General features: G+C 33.0%; 4 protein-coding genes across 7 annotated transcripts; 1 reads left to right on the forward strand and 3 right to left on the reverse strand.

The window, feature by feature from the left end:
* Window positions 1-495: 495 nt before the first annotated feature.
* Window positions 496-16,059, reverse strand: LOC103828371 (small nuclear ribonucleoprotein E). Of its 3 annotated transcripts, XM_033274786.1 has the most exons (7): window positions 16,041-16,059; window positions 2,000-2,069; window positions 1,838-1,864; window positions 1,693-1,755; window positions 1,030-1,108; window positions 881-926; window positions 496-768 (listed from the first exon to the last, which is right to left on the reverse strand). In XM_033274786.1, exons 2-7 carry the CDS (start codon window positions 2,039-2,041, stop codon window positions 759-761), a joined length of 267 nt encoding a protein of 88 aa, XP_033130677.1. In that variant the 5' UTR covers window positions 2,042-2,069; window positions 16,041-16,059; the 3' UTR covers window positions 496-758. The 3 variants fall into 3 exon arrangements, with proteins under 3 accessions (XP_033130677.1, XP_009102224.1, XP_033130678.1); XM_009103976.3 differs by lacking the exon at window positions 16,041-16,059 and having other exon boundaries at window positions 2,000-2,133; XM_033274787.1 differs by lacking the exon at window positions 16,041-16,059 and having other exon boundaries at window positions 1,838-1,905; window positions 1,969-2,122.
* On the reverse strand, window positions 3,537-6,902 carry LOC103828372 (diacylglycerol kinase 3). The gene is made up of 10 exons (XM_009103977.3): window positions 6,264-6,902; window positions 5,349-5,471; window positions 5,126-5,263; window positions 4,971-5,056; window positions 4,637-4,883; window positions 4,480-4,550; window positions 4,334-4,411; window positions 4,170-4,257; window positions 3,971-4,087; window positions 3,537-3,882 (listed from the first exon to the last, which is right to left on the reverse strand). The coding sequence occupies exons 1-10, from the start codon at window positions 6,603-6,605 to the stop codon at window positions 3,724-3,726; spliced, it is 1,449 nt and encodes a 482-aa protein (XP_009102225.1). The 5' UTR covers window positions 6,606-6,902; the 3' UTR covers window positions 3,537-3,723.
* LOC103828373 (preprotein translocase subunit SCY1, chloroplastic) lies at window positions 13,688-16,549 on the forward strand. Of its 2 annotated transcripts, none has more exons than XM_033274785.1 (6): window positions 13,688-13,955; window positions 14,356-14,528; window positions 14,597-15,282; window positions 15,590-15,803; window positions 15,868-16,031; window positions 16,130-16,549. In XM_033274785.1, exons 1-6 carry the CDS (start codon window positions 13,753-13,755, stop codon window positions 16,358-16,360), a joined length of 1,671 nt encoding a protein of 556 aa, XP_033130676.1. In that variant the 5' UTR covers window positions 13,688-13,752; the 3' UTR covers window positions 16,361-16,549. The 2 variants fall into 2 exon arrangements, with proteins under 2 accessions (XP_033130676.1, XP_009102226.1); XM_009103978.3 differs by having other exon boundaries at window positions 13,690-13,955; window positions 14,371-14,528.
* On the reverse strand, window positions 16,254-17,946 carry LOC103828375. Its single transcript, XM_009103979.3, has one exon. It carries the CDS (start codon window positions 17,887-17,889, stop codon window positions 16,933-16,935), a length of 957 nt encoding a protein of 318 aa, XP_009102227.1. The 5' UTR covers window positions 17,890-17,946; the 3' UTR covers window positions 16,254-16,932.
* Window positions 17,947-18,186: the final 240 nt, after the last annotated feature.

Raw genomic sequence — 18,186 nt, forward strand, 5'->3', positions numbered from 1 at the left:
CATACGGTTTAAACAATTAATTAATTATAACATGTAAATTATAAAATTATTGTATTTGAAATAGTTATATAAATATTTAAGTATATGATTAACATTAAAAATATATACCACTTATGTTCTAAAACAATAATTTATGTATAGAAAAGTGAAAACAAACACCCGTGCGGTTGCACGGGTCAAAATCTAGTAATTATGTTATAAGACAAGTGCAATTTTGGTAAATTTGGTTAGAGAATAATTTAATAAAAACAAATAATTTTTGGTCAATTAATTAAGTCTGGTAAGTTTAGATAAAAAAGAATCTAACAAAATAATTAACTGTCATAAGTTGGTAAATATTAAAATGAAGAGTGAGTTATTTTCAAACAGTATTTCAGTTTTCATAATATAGATGGTACATATATCTTTATTTCTATGTTAACAATTACACATTTCAAATTAACAACCATGTCTGCTTCTAACATATTATTCTGCTTGGTCTATTGAGATGGTTAATTTCAATCTTCCCGAAAATAGTAATTTCCATTAACCAAAAAGAGGCAATACCATCCTTAAGATTCCACCAAACTCCATAATTTCTCAAACCTTGCTACTAACTTACTAAATTGCAATATTACACGATAACGAAGAGAAGAAGGCATTGTCAGTTAACTGAAGAAGAAGAGGAGCTCAACTCAACATATACTTGGCAAAAGCTTTGGATATAATCGAAAAGCCCATGTACTAATCCTTGAGAGTTTTTCTTGAGAGAATAGTCATCACTTTCCCCTGTTAACATAAAAAAAGAAGTGATTGTGTGTTTTCAATTTCTCGTTGTGTGACAAATCCAAGTTGATACATCATAAAAAAGAAAGAATCCAGTGGAGATTGTGATACTTACGTGTTCATCATCAGCGTTATGTTGTCTCCTTTAAGAAGAATCCTTCCTGAAAATAGGCATTTTAGAGAGGGTTATTGAACCATAAGATAACAAATAAAAAGAGAGAGACTTGTTATCAAAGAGCGAGTCCAGGAATAAAAAAGACTCACCAAGTTGTTTTCTGGTGTTCTTCTTGATGCTCACTTCTTCAGCTTCATCCAACACTAGGTTCATGTATTCGTCAAACCCCTGCAAAAAAGGAGAAAAATTGAAAAGAGGAAATCAATGAGAACGTCATAATCACAAATTCCTCAGAATCAACATAATAGAAGTACGAAAAAACTTCAACTTTAACTCAAGAAAAGAAAAATATGTTAATAATAACTGAACAAGGAACATCCAAAGTCAAGTAAGCAACTCCACGTTTTAACAAATTTTCTGAATTGGCAAAGAGTCAATCTAAGAAAAGCTTGAATTTTAACTCGAGAAGAGTCATAGTATCGCAATAAAAACCAAAACAAGTCAAGTAGATGATAATGACTCAAAAGAAAAGCAGAGTGTAAGAAAAGAGTCAAATCATTACTCTGAGAAGAATCAAAAGGATAGCAATACAAATTGAAACAAGAAAGACACACAGTGAAACCAATGACACCATCATCATAAATCTAACCTAAGAATCAAACTAGTTTGTTTTCTATTATCAGTGGTTCGGTGCAGTAACAAATCAGCCAGGTAACAAATGCAACAGAGAGCTTAGAGATTATCACATAGTTCATGCTTATGGAGAGACAGATTCACAGAGAAACAAGAGAGTATATTGGATGGCGACTTACAGTGATTCTTCCTTCAATCCTCAAATCTTTCTGCTCAAAAAGCCAAATCTGGATCCTAGCTTTCTGCATCACATAGAGAGAGAGAGAGAGAGCACGAATCAGAATACAATAAACCAACACGAATCCAATGGTTTAAGGAGCTTACGCTTTGAAGAAACCTAAAAATCAAGTTCTGGATCCGCCGCCGGCAAAAAAAACAAAAGGAAAAATTAGTAAAAGAACAAAGAGAGAGAGAGAGAGAGAGAGAGAGAGAGAGAGAGAGAGAGAGAGAGAGTAGTCGAAACAATAACAGAGAAGATCCACGCACGATAGGTTGGGTCATAATCCTTTGAACTTTGGTGCTCGCCATTGCTCCCGACGTTTCAATTCTCTCTCTCCCTCAAGCTTCGGTGGACAAGAAGAAGAAAAACCCTAAATCACGACGAGAGAGAAAGAGTCGCTGTGTATAGCATTTTATATCTTCGCAGTTCAACTTTCGGCCCATACAAATTAATACACTTATTGGGCCAAAACTTCTAATCTTCTTCTCTTTCACTATCCTTGCAAAAACTTTTTCTTTTTTTCTTTTTATGTTGTGAGTTGAATCTCAAGCTTTTTTAGTTTTCAGGTTTAAGTTTTATTCGGTTGTTATACTTTGGTCTGAATTGGTTAATAATACTTAGGTGTACATGTACTAGTTCTTACATTTTTATACATTGATATTTATTTTTCATAATTAGTAATTAGTGTTATATATTTCACATAGATTATATTCAAAAGACTTGGACCAAATCGAGTAATATAGTTATTTTTAATACAAATATCTGAAATTGTACTCATATACATTTGTTATTTAGATATTTTTAGGTTTTTATATATCAGAACTGAACTCATTCAGAACCATAAGGACTCAACTCAAAATCTGCACATTATTTTGTAATATTCAAATGGGGATTAATTTCAAAAAAAAATGATACTTGAAAAAACAATCAGTACATAAATGGATAGTCAATGTTCATGTCTAACTGATTTTATAAACTAATAAAAATAACTATTCTCTATGTATTTGGCTAATATATTTTTATTATTTTGATTTAAGTTATTATTTTATTCACAAAAACATTTCTTTGAATCATGTTTTTGGCTACGTAATTTTCCACCGATTGATACTAAAAAAATTTGAGTAAAACAAACTAAACCGTTCGGTTTAACCATATGCAAAACCCAGTTTATTACATTTTTATTTTATAATTGACACAAAGTTAAATGTTGATTAACTCATAAATAAAAATCTGTATTATTAATTTTGTGGCAATATAATTAATGATGTGATGTATTGTTAAGGTAATATAATTAATGAAATTGTTTAACTGAGTATAGGTTTGGAGTATTCATCTCCGATGTTAATTCTTATTTGGACACTTATTCAAGCTTTCTTTTTGGATATTTTTCAAGTATTCTTTCGGTTTCGAAATGATACTTGATATCCGAAAGCTAGCCTACGTACTTTACATGTCTTCTTTTTTAACGTTGATTTATTATGACATTATGTTTTTGCGAAAGATTATATAGACTATTCGATAACTGAAAATACTACATGTTATTAAGATCGTCGCCTAACTACTCACACTTGCACCATGTTGAAAATTCTTTGTAAATCTTTCTTTTGTAGTCTTGCATTAATAAATCGCTCTTTCCAGGACTTAAAACCTGGATTTCATGTAATCTGCTTGAAATTGCATAGTCGGAGGTTTGAATCCCAAACTTTAGTGTAGAAACCTTTAAACCTTAACCATTATGTTACAATGCTTCCACACATGCTTTACATGTAGAAGCTGCATCTTTCATATGATGTAGAGTTCAAAGAGGAATATGGGAGAGCTTGTTCAGTACTTGTATGGTTCAAACGCAAACTTCATTTCTCACCACACAGAGATTTACATAACCAACAGTAACAATAAGCATAGCAGCTATCTATGCTGGCTAAATAATCATATCCAAATACAAAAACAATTAGCCTTTTCTACAAAGAATCCAAGCTTTGAATAGCGATCATGCCCCATTTATCATCAGAGATTGAAATGGAACTTTTTTAATCTCCACAAACGTTGAATACTCAGGATTCATAGGTTGCTTCCATGGCTCACCATCCATTTGCAAGAACGCATCTTTCCAGTCACCTCCTCTTAGCTCAAATCTAACAGCAGCAGCCTAATATTGATCACCAAAAACAGAACCTTGTTAGTACAACACTATGGTTATATGACTGCATTTTTAAGTGGTGTATTTATCAAGTTACCTGAGCTATGTGCTTGGCTGAGATGAGCTCAGTCATGACAAATGACGCATGCCATCCATGCTTGAAAGCAAAGATCTCTATCAAACCATCATCAGAATGTGCCTCCACAAAACCTCTCTGAGGAAAAATAAAAACGGAAAGCCATTAGAGATTTGAGTTCAATGATTGATGAATTGAAAACAGTAGAAGAAACAAATACCTTCTCTAGATAGTCAGGTTTTAGATTACCCCAGGGATGACTTCCACTTCCATAGCTTTGAAGATTCAATGCCACAACTGATCTCACACTACAAGACAAACCAATGCATTAAAGATCATACAATGTAATAAGTGGAAGCATATATATATGTATAGAAAGCTTACTTTTTGGGGACTGCTATCTCTTCCCATTGAGAGCAGTTAACCTTCTTGATGTGGATTTTCAATATGTTCCTAAGTCCCCTGCACAAGCAAGCAACAGTTTCAGTAACAACACAAAAAGTACACAATCAGAAGCGGAAATAACGAACCTTAAGCCTGGATCACTGACACACGGCGTGCAGAACCAACCCTGAGTGCAGCTAAAGCCAGAATAAATAAGCTGCAAAAAGGCAAAACGTTGTGTGGTTACGTAATAACAGACACACAGAAGAAAGAGATTTAGAGTTCGGTTAAATAAAAACAAACCTTGTTTGAGATGGGGCCTTGAGCAAGATATGGTTTAGTGTTGCGAAGATGATGGAAGCCATATGCAACTTGAGCATCCATTCCAATGCTTAAGTAATTGTAGAACACTCCTTCATAGGTCTTTGCCACTGGCGGGGCATCTACTCCTGCCTCTAAACCCTGGTCGAGTTCATTTTCCTCGGATGCTTTTAAAGAGTAAGGAGGATCCACCACTTCTCCAGATGGCATTGACACTAGAATCTTCCAGCTGCAAATAACCAGAGCAGAGCACACACATATTAACAATACAAGACAGAGAGAAAAACAAAACTGAAAAACAAAACTCTATATTCACCTATCTAGCCTAGCAACTGGACCCATGCTTGCGCGATGGAGTGTTCTTTTAACAGCAGATCTCCATGCAAAAGGGAACGAACCACCCTGAAAGAGAAGCAACCAGTAAGAAGACTTGTTGTGAAAACATAAAAGAGAGGAGAAAGATCAACTGACCCAACCAAAACTCCTTGAGAGATCATTCCCTGTACCAAGAGGGATAACGCCAACAGGAGGAATATGTGATGTTTCATCTTTGTTAAGCTCTCCAAGACATCCAAGAACCCAACCAACAGTACCATCACCTCCTGCAACCTATCCAACCAAACTCAAAATCACATTCTAATAACTAAAAGGTAAGAAAATAATATTAGAGTGGAGAAATATTGTTTGTGCTCACCATAATCCTTAACCTAGCTCTGCATTCTTTAGCACATTCATCTCCTTCCGCTGCAACTTTCTCCAAACACGCCAAACCGTATCGAACAAACTCATGTGGCTTCACTTCCGTGAGATCAAACACCTGTTTTTAATACAAAATCACCAATGAAAATTCCAATTATAAAGCCTATTCCCGAAAGAAAAAAATTCACAAAATTCCAAATAATTTTCGACCATTCAAACAGAAACTCAGCATTACAGAAGACTCAAAATATATAATCTTTGAAGTCAACGCATCATCCAACAACAACAAGAAACACACAATTTTTCCAACTAGATCCAGCATCAACTAAGCATGAAACCCAAATCACACAGTTGAAAAATAAATAATAGAAAATCTTGTTAAGACAGAACACAAAACACATCTCTCTTTACACACTAAACCAATCCATTATCCATAGATCAGGCAGGTTTCATTCATAATCTAATCAGAAAGATCCACTTAGTAGATATGAATTAGATTTCAAAACTATTCACAAATCCAACAAAAACAAATTGTTTGACCTTAACCAGAAACAGAGATTCATTGCAGAACACTCAAAATGTTCCTTCTTAAAAAGTCAACTTATCATTCCAACGACCAAAAAAAAAAATTCCCCTACCTAACCAAAAGATCTAACATCAACCAAGCATGACCATTTATAACAGTTGAATAATTTTCTTAACTGAAGCAAAGAATAAAAGAGAATCTGATTAAGACAGAACACAAAACACATCTCTGCTACACACTAAACCAATCCATAGATCAGACCAGTTACATTCACAAAGCAGATATGAATAAAGATTTCACAAACCCAATTAAAAAAAAAACATTTTTTGTTTGGTCTTAACCAGAAAAAAAAAGAAGAAGTCAGTTACAAAGACAAAACCAAACCTGTTCATCGCTCATCAACTGTTGAAGCCTCTCTTTAAGCACCGGACCATGACGACCACCACTTTTAGGATTGATAAACACAACCATCGGCGCGTGAGGAGCCATGTCAGCGACGCCGCCACCGGGAAGAAGCAAATGGTCAGGAATCGCCGAGGCATCTTTCCTTTTGATACAGTCACGCATGGCCAAACGTAAATACTCAGGCATCAACAGCCTCTGACGCAGCTCCTCCTTGTCTACACCGACCCACGTCAGATTAGCAAGCCCACAGCCTCTCATCGCCGCGGTGGAATCAACCGTGGATGACCGTGAAGCAACGAATTTCTCCGTCGTTGCATCCATTAAACCCAAAAAAGGTGAATACTTTTCGTGCTGTGATTGGTGGAAATGGAGAATATTCGAAACCCAGATAAATCAAAAACTGGATTTTGACGACTGGGTTTTTTTTCTTTCTTGTGGATTCAAATCAACCAATCTCCATTGACCAGTTTGTTTGTTTTTTCGTTTTTATATTCTTTTTTTTTCTCCAGAGATGTTGAATTTTGAAGACAGCGAAGAAAACGTGTAGCAATATGTTTTTTTTTTCAAAAAGGAATGACACGGTTGGATTTAATGTGACGTCATAAAATGCTCATCTAGGTGTTAATAAGTCACAGAGCTGACACTCTGTATTTTCCTTAAGATCTTTGATAAAATCTTTAATTTCAATGAAAGTTATATTATATTCCTCTAAGTGATTATTTTGTATTATCACAATGATCTCCAAGATTTGAATATTATTACAGGACAGCTAGATTACACACATTTTTGGGTAATACTAATTCATTAGGCAATAATCCTCGTCTTGCGAAGAATGTGATTATTAATTTCGTTATTTTTAATAAAAAGACATTAAATCTGTTTAATCTGGATATTAGTTCGGTTTTAAGTTTTTTTTTGGTTTTTAATCTTCTAAAATATAACTATTATTTTCAATTAATATTCATTTTAGTTTATTCGGTTAAAATGATTGATTTTTTGTTTTATTCGGTAAAAACCAAAAATTAATATTATTTGTTTATTTTCATATTATGAATTTTAGATAATCGTCGTATCGATCCAATATTTTCATATTATAGTTCCTAAACAGATAATAGTTTAAGAAAAATAAAAGAAAACTATTAAGACATTTCATTTCACTACAATTTGGTCGGTAGTAAAAGAAGCATTAAGAAAAAATATTTCAACTTTCAAAAAAATTAGATACTTTAGTTATGGTGAATACTTAGTTACAAGGTGCTCACATCAAGGTACATATGTATGTGTATGTAAAAAGTATATAAAATAGTTGACAAATATATAAAAATATTGCTAATTAATATTAAATGACATTTTTGTTCAAAATAATACATGAAAGATAAAATTAAAATTAATTTTAAATAAAAAAGGCCTTGAGATTAGTCATTTTTTCATATAAAGAAAATAAAATTGTATCCGTAAATAGGGGTGGACACATTTCGAATATCTAGGTATTTGAAAGCATTCGTGTAGATTCGATCTTTAGCCACCTAGATATTCGGTGACTCGGACATCCGAAATGTTTTAGAATTTTAAAGAATATCCGATTTGATCCGTAAATAAAATAAAATTTTAAAAATAATTGAAAATTTTAATAATAAAAATTTATTACAAAAATAAAACATTATTTAACTTTTTAAATTCTAGTACCTAATATAATAAACTTAATTCATAAAATATTGTAAAACTGATATAAAGTATAATATATATAACATATATATATAATTCTTTACATATATGTTTATATATATATGCATATAACATATCGAATTAGATATATGTTCCTAAAAATATTAGTATTTGTGATTTGCTTCTTTTTTGGATATTGTATTTTAGTATTTGATTTGTTTCGTAGATTTACGGATATCCAGATTTTTTTGGTTCAAATCAAAATGGATAACGAATCGAATCAAAATTTATGAATATTTTGCTCAACTTTATCTGTAAACAATAAAAATAACATATATATATAGTTTAGGTTTTGATTCGTTATTTAATTTTATTCGAACCGAAAAATTTGGAGTTTTATTGGAACCATGTATGTGAGTTTTATATTAAAAAAAGTTTAAAGTACATAATATGAACACATTTATGAACATAGTGTGAACGCATTAACATACTTATTATCAAATTATTGTTAAACTGTTACGTGTCTATTATAGTGTGAATGTATTTATTACAATGTTTCTCCTTTAATATATAAGGGATTTATCATCAAAATATAGTTAAAGGACATTTTTTTTTGACAAATGACATTTATTCCTATGTTTCATATTGTTTGGCTGATAATAAAAAGAATTTTTCAACCTAATATAATTTAATACTTTTAAGGTTTTATATTAATTTAGGTAAGGTAGAATTTATTAGTTTTGACGTGTATAGATCAGCAAAGAAAATAAAATTTGTCTTTTATTCAACTTCATTATGTCTCTAAAAATGGACTGAAATCATGATATTTTGGGCAAAATTAAAACCAAATAATTAATTAAGACATTGTTAGAATAAAATATGATGTCATTTATCATATTTAACATTGTTCCAAGACGTGTTTACATACGTTTTAGGTAATACTAATAAAATGATTTGTCATCGCAATATAGTTTAATACTTTTATGTCTTTTATAACTGAGTAAAGTCAAATTAATTATTTTAAAGTGTGCAAATCAGTATAGAAAAATTGTATTTTTTTTTACTTCATTATATGTCTCTAAAAATGGACTAGAAATCTGAAATCATGGTATATTTTGGAAACCGAAACCAAATCATTAATTAAGACATTGTTAGAATAAAGTATGATGTTGTTGATCATATTTAAAATTGTTCTATTAGTGTTTATATTGGTTAGATATGGTTTAATATGATTATCAAAATGTAGCATACTTTCACTTTCCACCAAAGAAATAATAAAAAACCACTGATAATAATAATACAGAGTGGCGTTTTCGTAAGTACACAAGTGAATAGTTTGGCGTTCAGTGTAAATTGTAAAACAAGCAACGAAGGAGACCAGACAAGTTGGAGTGGGTCTTGCGCAGAATGGGCCCCACGTTGTTAATGTGCTCACCAATCAGGAATTACTTTTGAGAGAGGTGCACTTTCCATTCATCATTCATCATTCATCATTCATCATTCATCATTCATCATTCATCATTCATCGTTGGATTTTTGGTTATTTCTTTTTGTAATTTATCACCTCTATTTTCGCAATGCCTTTTTTATATTCCTTCTAGAATCCATGCCGCCATAGACACAAGACACATTCGATCAGAAAAAAAGGACGCAAAGACACATTTAAATGTTGATTAAACTGTTATTAATGATTTTTGATGTAGAAGTTTCGGGTTTGCGGACGAAACCTTCACCACCACCTCTCTTATATTCAATCAAATCAAAGTGTCACCTAAATTATTAATAAAAATAAAAAATAATTAAAAAGAAAATGATGTTACTAACAAAATCCTAAATCTTAAAATTATAAACCCTAAATCCTAAACTCAAACTCTAAATCCTAAACCCAAACTCTAGATCATAAACCCAAACCCTATACATAAATCCAAATCCTAAACCTAAACCCTAAACCCAAATTATATATCATAAACCTGAATCTTAGACCCTAAACCTGAATTTTAGACCTTAAATTCAAACCATAAACCCTAAACCTAAAAAGTTTGAATTTGGATTTAAGGTTTACAGTTTGGTTTAGGATATAGGATTTGAGTTTGGATTTAGAGTTTACGGTTTGGATTTACAGTTTAGGTTTAGGGTTTAGGATTTGGATTTATAGTATAGAGTTTGGGTTTGGGGTTTGAGTTTAGGGTTTGGGTTTGGGTTTAGTATTTAGGGGTTAGATTTAGATTTAGAGTTTAGAATTTAGGATTTAGTGTTTTGTTAGGCATCATTTTTTTTTAACTATTTTAAACTTTTTAAATAAAATTTAATATTTTTATTAATTATCTAGGTGGCACTTTGATTGGTGGTAAGAGAAATGGTAAATTTAAAGGTTCACTATAGGAAATGAACCTAAGTTCTGTTCGTTGACAAACTAATGAAAAACAACTTACTCGAAATCTTCAACAGAATACAAATAAAACTATTGTCAAGTGTGAATTTACATACTAATACATTTCAGAATATTAGACATATAATTTTTAGACATAGTTTTATTAAAATAAAAGTGTTAAACCAGGAAATACATTTAAGTGTTGTGTAGTAAATTGAGATTTTTAATAGCATCTTGAATATTTTTTTATATAAACATTGAATTCACGGATATAAACTGTAATCGAAATTGACATGGAACAGTGTTTTTAAAACCAAACCAATCCGATGGTTGAACCGGGTTCGACCATGAACCGGTTACATAGTCGGGTTGGATCTAATAATTGGTCCGACCATGAACCGGTCACGTAGCCAAATTGGAGCTTAAAGTTATTAAACTGATAAAAACCATTAGAACAATCAAAATCTAAAAATTAATGATATAAACATAAAACTAGTTTATATTTATAATGTTTTATGTTTTAAATTCATTTATATTTTAATTATGTATAATATTTACTAACATTACTTTTAAATATATACACTAAAAGTATATTAAAACTGATTATTAAACCAAGTTTGACCCGGTCGAACCAGATTAAACCGTGACCCAAAATTATCCGGTTCAGCTTCCGGTCTGGTTTCAAAAACACTGCGCCATGGAAGGATTTGATTGGTTCTCTCTCTCCCACCATCTTCATGATGTACAATTTGTAAAGACTTTTACATAGTTTACTAAATTGTTGTTCATCTGAGTGGGGGTTATTAGTTGTCTCTATTGTGACATCGCCACGAAGGAGGAACCCACTCACGTTACATCTTTGAAGTAAAGTAGTTTGGATTTAACCACATGATAAGATGCTCCATCATCGCATAATCCTTTTTGTTCTTATTAAATAATTTTAACTATTTTTTTCCTTTAGTTTTGCTCTCGTGTAAAGCCGATTCCCCTAGAAAGAGCATGCCGATACGCATATAGTATTCTGAAACTAAATAAATCATAAACTAAGGAAATCATATAATCACATGGTAGATGGTAAGGCTTGAGCTGAACCATTCTCAGCTGAATCTGTCAGACAAACCGTATTTTAAGCTGATCACAAAACAGATAACATAATGTTTAATAACGAAAAATTTGAACTAAACAAACTTTGCAGATTAATGCCTTGTTATTTGCTTGGATATACTCGTTTTTAACATGCATATAAATATAATTTATAGCACAAGCGTTACTTTGAAGCTTCATCAAATATATGTTACAGCTTTCATAAAAAAATGTTTACATCTTCAGAATAGGATATAGTTTTGGTATTTGAGTGTTTCGTGTGTAAATTTTGGATCCCCTCTCCTTAAAAGAGAGGAAGTCGTATATGTAGAGTTTTATCTTATATGAACTATAAGATCGGGTTATATGCTGATCACATCCGCACTGATTCAAGTTCCTAGGTCAACCCGGTACAAAACACTTAACAACTATCACCTCCTTTGTTATCCTACTCACCAGTTGTCCAATAAGTTATTGTGATCATAAAAATATATAACCCAACATATGAGTTGCAGGCTACAACTTGCAGCGGTGACGAGTGGTTTGGCAGAGCTATCTCACACATTTAGATTTGTAATATTCGAGGAATGGCTTTCACCTGTTACTTGTTGAAGATATATTATTGTGGATTGGTCAATTCTTATTGTGCAAGTTCAAATGTGATCTTGTTATGGTAAATATTTGGTTTTATCGGAGATAACTTGTAAATATTTTTTTGTAAAAGGTCTTCGTATTTAAAAATTGGTTTTAAAAGTAGAATACAATTGAGACCGGGTGATTGTGGTCGGATGATAAGGGGACGGGGTTGGGACGCTAACATGTGTCAGATTTGATCTACGTACTGCGTGAAACTAAGTTACAATTATTCTGGCATTTAACAAGGATATGAGTCCATGTTTTAGAGCTCATTTCAATGCCCAGAAAAAGTGTCTATCCGTAGGCAGCACATTTCCTTGGAGATTAATCTATGCATTTCTATGGATTTCAGATACCCTCGAGTTAAAAAAAAGAATTGAAGAAAAAGAAACAGAAAAAAAAATACAACAAAAAGATAAGTCAGTTGATAAAAAAAAAACAGAAAAAGTCTTTTTTATCCAACAATAAGATAGTGTAACTTTTAGTGTAAAAGTTACACTATCTTAATATAATATTATAATTAAAATCACATCAAATTTGGTGTGATGCTATCCATCACACTAAACACTATTTTTATTAATAAATATATAATTAAATACTTATATATCTTTAAATACTATTTAGAAACAGAAAATTATTTAAAAACTGAATTGTCCAAATATTTTTATTTAACTAATATGGAATTATCTAAATTATATGATATGTAAATCCAAACAACATTTTTAATGAAGGGTAAAAAACATTTATACTCATAGGGTTAACTAATCTAGACTTAGGGTTTAAAGTTAAGGGGTGGGGTAGGATTTTTAGAATTTAAAATATATGATTCTAATAAATATATAAATATATACTTAAGAAATATATATATTTTTTTTTTTTAAAAAAAGGGAAATTGCCATTACCACATTCATAGTACTATTTTTTATGTTTACACTAACTACTTTACCTTCACTTTTAGTGAAAGATAAAATATATTTATATTTGTAGGGTTAACTAATCTAGATTTAAGGTTTAGAGCTGAGGGGCAGGGTAGGGTTTTTGGAATGTGAAATTTAGTTTCAAACATAATTTTTGATTTTCAAAAAGAAATTTTGAAAAAAAATCGAAAAAAATTTCAAATAAAAATATAAAAAGATTTGAATTTGAAAAATTATAATTCGGAAACATAAAAAACTATTTTTTATTTTTTTATTTATTTAAATAATTATTTATTATATATATAGAGAACAATAGTATAAGAGTTTTTTGCCATTTAATGAAGAAGATATTTTTGAAAATGTTTTTCTTTAGTTGTGGTAAAGATGAATAATGGTAACATGAAAATGGTAAACATGAAATTTCCCCCTGAATTATATGTAATTACTCAAAATTATCCGAAAAATTTGAACCAAACCATGAACTAGCTGGTTTTTGATATTTTTACAAGAACATAACCAAAATTTTTTAAAAAATCGAGTCAAAACCAAACCAATTTTACAAATATCCGAACAAGTCTTATACTTTTAAGAACTAAAACCAGAAAATTAATTTGTTTATTTCATAGGGTAATTCTTTGAACGCTAGCCAGCTTAGGTTATGAGTCGTAGAAGCCCAAACCAGAGTGGATGCAAAATATATGCTGGGCACACAAAAGCCCATAAACAAAAACATAAACTTAAGAAAAAAAAGAAGAAGAGATTGTTCGTTCGTCTGGAGAAGACGGAAGGGATAAGGATGATAACGGTAAGCCAAGTTTCCTCTTACTCTTCTTCTTCTTCAAACCTCGCTTCTCTGTCTCGTCTCAACCCCAAATCATGCTGGAGACTCCGAAGCTCTTCTCTGTACGGACCAAGCTTCTCCATTCCGACCAAAACCAGGAACACTTGTTGTAAAGCCAATTCATGGAAGAATCTCGGTCTGGTCATCAACTCTAGAAGGTACTTTCAATCTTTATATCAGATGGGTTCCACTTGAAATCGATTATACAGGTCCTTACATAGATAATGCGACTTAAAGTTCTCTGCTTTGTGGATGAAACTAAAGAAAATGATTTTTAGGACCAGTTCTGATGTTTCTTAGGCTATGTCTGGTTTGATAAGACTTGACATTTTTCGGAAAATGTTCTTAAGACTATTTTGTGTTTCTTAGGCTGTGTCTGGTTCAATAGAACTTGATATGTTGCTGTTCTATCACTTTACTGTGCATTGTTTGCTGAGGAAACGAAAAAAAAAGAAAGATTTTTAGGACCAATTGGTGTTTCTTAGGCTATGTCTGGTTCCATGAATAGATTATATGTGGCTGCTCTATATCACTTTACTTTACATATTTCCTGATTGGAGTATCTCTGTTCAGCTCTGAGGTTTCGACATTTGATCCTTTGGGCATTAATCCAAAAGAAGCTTCTGGCCTGAGTAGCATTTGGGAAAGCCTTCTGAGTGTTTTGTCTCCATCATTTGAAAGCTCCTCTGGTAGCAAAAGAGATAAGCCGTCTTCTGGTCGAGGCGTGGCAGGTCCGTTAAGCTTACATACATTCACTTTCTTGTTAGAGTGATGCTTACTCTTTTGAATGTTTTCCCAGCGGCTATTGAGGACAGTTCCATTGACTTTGGAGATTTCTTCAAAGGCCCATTACCTGGAAAGTTCCTAAAGCTTCTCGGCTTCTTAGCACTCTCTCGCCTCGGAATCTACATCCCACTAGGTGGAGTCAACCGAGAAGCCTTTGTCGGAAACTTGGATCAGAACAGCTTGTTAACCACTCTAGACACATTCTCCGGTGGTGGCATTGGTAGACTCGGCATATGCTCCCTCGGTATCGTCCCTTTCATCAACGCCCAGATCGTGTTTCAGCTTCTTGCTCAAGTCTACCCCAAGCTGCAAGACCTTCAGAAGAAAGAAGGCGAAGCGGGTAGGAAAAAGATCCTTCAGTACACTCGTTATGCTTCGGTTGGATTCGCTATAGTGCAGGCGATAGGACAAGCGGTTTACCTCCGTCCTTACGTGAATGACTTCAGCACTGAATGGGTTGTTTCGTCCGTCACGCTGCTAACGCTTGGCTCTGTCCTCACTACTTATATTGGAGAGAGAATCTCTGATCTGAAGCTTGGAAACGGCACTTCGCTTTTGATATTCACGAGTATTATCTCTTACTTGCCTGCTTCATTTGGTAGAACAGCGGCAGAAGCTTTGCAAGAAGGGAACTATACTGGTCTCGCTACTATAGTTGTTTCATTCCTTCTCTTGGTACTTGGAATCGTCTATGTTCAGGTAACTAACTAACTACTCCTTCCGTTTCAGTTTAATTGTTCTTGTTGAGTAAAATTTTCCTTACAAAACAAGTACCGTTTTAGAATTTCAATGCGAAATTTATTAACAATATTTTTTAGTTTCTATTAGTTGAAATATGGTTAGGAGTATAGGTAATGATATTTTTAATTTTAAAAATATAGAAAAGTAAGTGTTTTCTTAATCTTTTTGCAGAAATTTAAAAATGATGATTAAAATGAAATTGAGAGAGTATAAACCAAGCTTTATTCAGGAGTTTATAGTCTAACTAACAAGCAAAGTGTTTCAGGAAGCAGAGAGGAAGATTCCGCTCAACTATGCGTCGAGATACACCAGCAAAGCAGGTGGGCTTCAGAAGTCTGCTTATCTTCCATTCAAGGTCAATAGTGCTGGAGTGATGCCTATCATATTCTCCACGTCATCTCTTGCTCTCCCTGCTACTCTAGCGCGATTCACCGGCATATCTTCTCTGAAGAATGTTGCTTATGGTTTGAACCCCGGAGGTGAGTTCTTCTACTTCAAATGTTATATCGAGGAAGTAAGATTTATACCAAAAACTCTTTGCAGGTTCGTTCTATCTTCCAACCAACATACTTCTCATAGCTTTCTTCAACTACTACTACACTTTCCTGCAACTTGACCCAGACGATGTGAGTGAACAATTGAAACGACAAGGTGCATCCATCCCTCTTGTCCGGCCTGGTAAAAGCACTGCTCTCTTCATCAAAACCGTAAGATCCTCTCTCTCTCTCTCTCCTTCCTCAGTTTCTTCAAACTTAACATTTTGGTTTATCATCATCAATCTATATAATATTTGAATACTCTTCAGGTTCTTGGCCGGATATCTGTTCTTGGATCAGCATTTCTGGCTGTTCTTGCTGCTGGTCCTGCTGTGGTGGAACAGATCACTCACTTGACAGCATTCAGAGGATTTGCTGGTACTTCTGTTCTGATTCTCGTAGGGTGCGCGACAGATACTGCAAGAAAGGTTCAAGCTGAGATCATCTCGCAGAAGTACAAGAACATTGAGTTTTATGAGCTTGACAAGTATGATCCATGAAAAACTAGTCCGTTCTACTGTTACATATGACACCATCAAATCATATTGTTGTACTGTATGAACTTACTATGTAACACCAAGGGTTTTGAATTTGATAGTATATATAATGTGATATTTGTCAATGTAATTTGCGAAATGAGACTGAAACACCTAAACACTTCACACAAAATTGAAATGCAATTCATGACATATCTATTTGCTTTTCTATGTATAATTATAAACACCTCACATGGAGGCAAAGTCATACGCATGTAAATTTCACACTATTGAAACATAGAACATCAAAGTCTTGGTATATGTTTGCTCTTGAAACCTGAACATGTCAAACTAAAGAAAGTCGAGAAAAGTTTCCCACACTTGTGTTTATTTATCCTGAAGACTGAGTTATTTAGTAATCCAGTGGCTTTGGCATTTTAATCGAAATAGTTACACGGCAATAACATAATAAAAATATATCATTCTAGATATTCAACCAGACCTTTGATTATTGATATATATATATACAACGTAACCAATTCCGATTACAAACACACAATACATTCATGAGACTATACCATATCTCTTCAAATACTTCAAGGCAATGCTCCTATGAGCGTAGTGGAGGATAGTTTCATATATTCAACATCCCTCAGCGACTCAACGTCTTTGCCTTGGAGTCCCTTACATTGGAAATAGGTAATGGTGTAACTCACAAGCTGAAACATCCTCACTGCAGCGATAGAACTCACAAGAACCAAACCGATGGTTAAGATAACTGGAAATGAACTGTTCAAATCCACCCGCCTCACTATCTGAACTAAACCGAAGGACACTAAACCGAAGAAAAGATTCAAGAGGAATAGTTTCGGTTTCATCCCTTTAACGATCTTTGCAGCTTTCCCCAAAGCTTGGATCCCATAAGTTTCCTCGAGGATCGATATGACCAAAGATAGATACCAAACGATAGCTAAATAGGACTCAAACACTGAGAACAGAACAAACAAAGCCCCAGACTTGGCTGCCAAGTAATCGAGTTTTGTAGAGAACAAAAGAAGAGGGAAAAGAACTATGAAGAAGAGAAACCAATAGCCAAGAGTGAACAGAACAATGTAGAAATAGGTCACAAGAGGTCCCTTCCAATATTTAAGGGTCAGAAGAACCGGAAAATCTTTGAGCTTCACATTCTCTTCTTTATGAGTAAGAGCAGAAGCATGGACGATGACTAGAACCGATAAAAGGTTGATGACGGAGGAGACTGCGGCAAAGATGTATGAAGACACCACAAATTGTTGAAAATCTTGAAAGACTTTCATAAGATGGGCTAAGTATTCTGGGGTGCTTGGATCCATCAAAGGTATCAGACTTGATTCTTGAATCAAGTTTGTTATCTCGGGTTTGATGGCAAAGACGTTGAACAAGTAAACTAAAACATTTAGAAACAGAGGGAATACCAAGACAGAGAACATCAACTTCTTGTTCTTGAGAAAGAGTTTGCCAGATTCATGTAAGATACACATAACCTCTTTTAGAACATTCAAGAAGGAAGCCATGGGGTTTCAAGAGAAATAGAAATGAAAAAATTATGAATATTGGTTTTAGAAATGATTGTGAGGGTTTAAGATCATACATTCATTACCATCTGCTTATATAGTACCCATCTTCTTATCATCCACTGACCAAGACCAAGTCTACAGAGCCACAAATATCACCTATATATTTGATCCAAAGTCAAAAGAAAGAAACAAAGACTTAGACGAATTCAAGGTCAAGAAACCGAATCATATATACTAAGAGTTGTTAAAGCGATGAAACAAGAGGTTACATGTTTAAATGTACGTGATCAACAC

Source organism: Brassica rapa, chromosome A07 (genome assembly GCF_000309985.2).
Source record: "Brassica rapa cultivar Chiifu-401-42 chromosome A07, CAAS_Brap_v3.01, whole genome shotgun sequence".
NCBI classification, from domain to species: Eukaryota; Viridiplantae; Streptophyta; class Magnoliopsida; order Brassicales; family Brassicaceae; genus Brassica; species Brassica rapa.

Coding starts and splice junctions, on each gene's coding strand:
- LOC103828373 (XM_033274785.1), top strand. CDS start 13,753: ATGATAACGGTAAGCCAAGTTTCCTCTTACTCTTCTTCTTCTTCAAAC. Junction 13,956..14,355: donor CTGGTCATCAACTCTAGAAG/GTACTTTCAATC, acceptor TTTCCTGATTGG/AGTATCTCTGTTCAGCTCTG. Junction 15,283..15,589: donor TTGGAATCGTCTATGTTCAG/GTAACTAACTAA, acceptor AAAGTGTTTCAG/GAAGCAGAGAGGAAGATTCC.
- LOC103828375 (XM_009103979.3), bottom strand. CDS start 17,889: ATGGCTTCCTTCTTGAATGTTCTAAAAGAGGTTATGTGTATCTTACAT.
- LOC103828371 (XM_033274787.1), bottom strand. CDS start 2,041: ATGGCGAGCACCAAAGTTCAAAGGATTATGACCCAACCTATCGTGCGT. Junction 1,906..1,968: donor TTCTCTGTTATTGTTTCGAC/TACTCTCTCTCT, acceptor TTTGTTCTTTTA/CTAATTTTTCCTTTTGTTTT. Junction 1,756..1,837: donor TTTTTAGGTTTCTTCAAAGC/GTAAGCTCCTTA, acceptor TATGTGATGCAG/AAAGCTAGGATCCAGATTTG.
- LOC103828372 (XM_009103977.3), bottom strand. CDS start 6,605: ATGGATGCAACGACGGAGAAATTCGTTGCTTCACGGTCATCCACGGTT. Junction 5,264..5,348: donor GAGCTAGGTTAAGGATTATG/GTGAGCACAAAC, acceptor TTGGTTGGATAG/GTTGCAGGAGGTGATGGTAC. Junction 4,258..4,333: donor GAGATAGCAGTCCCCAAAAA/GTAAGCTTTCTA, acceptor TTTGTCTTGTAG/TGTGAGATCAGTTGTGGCAT.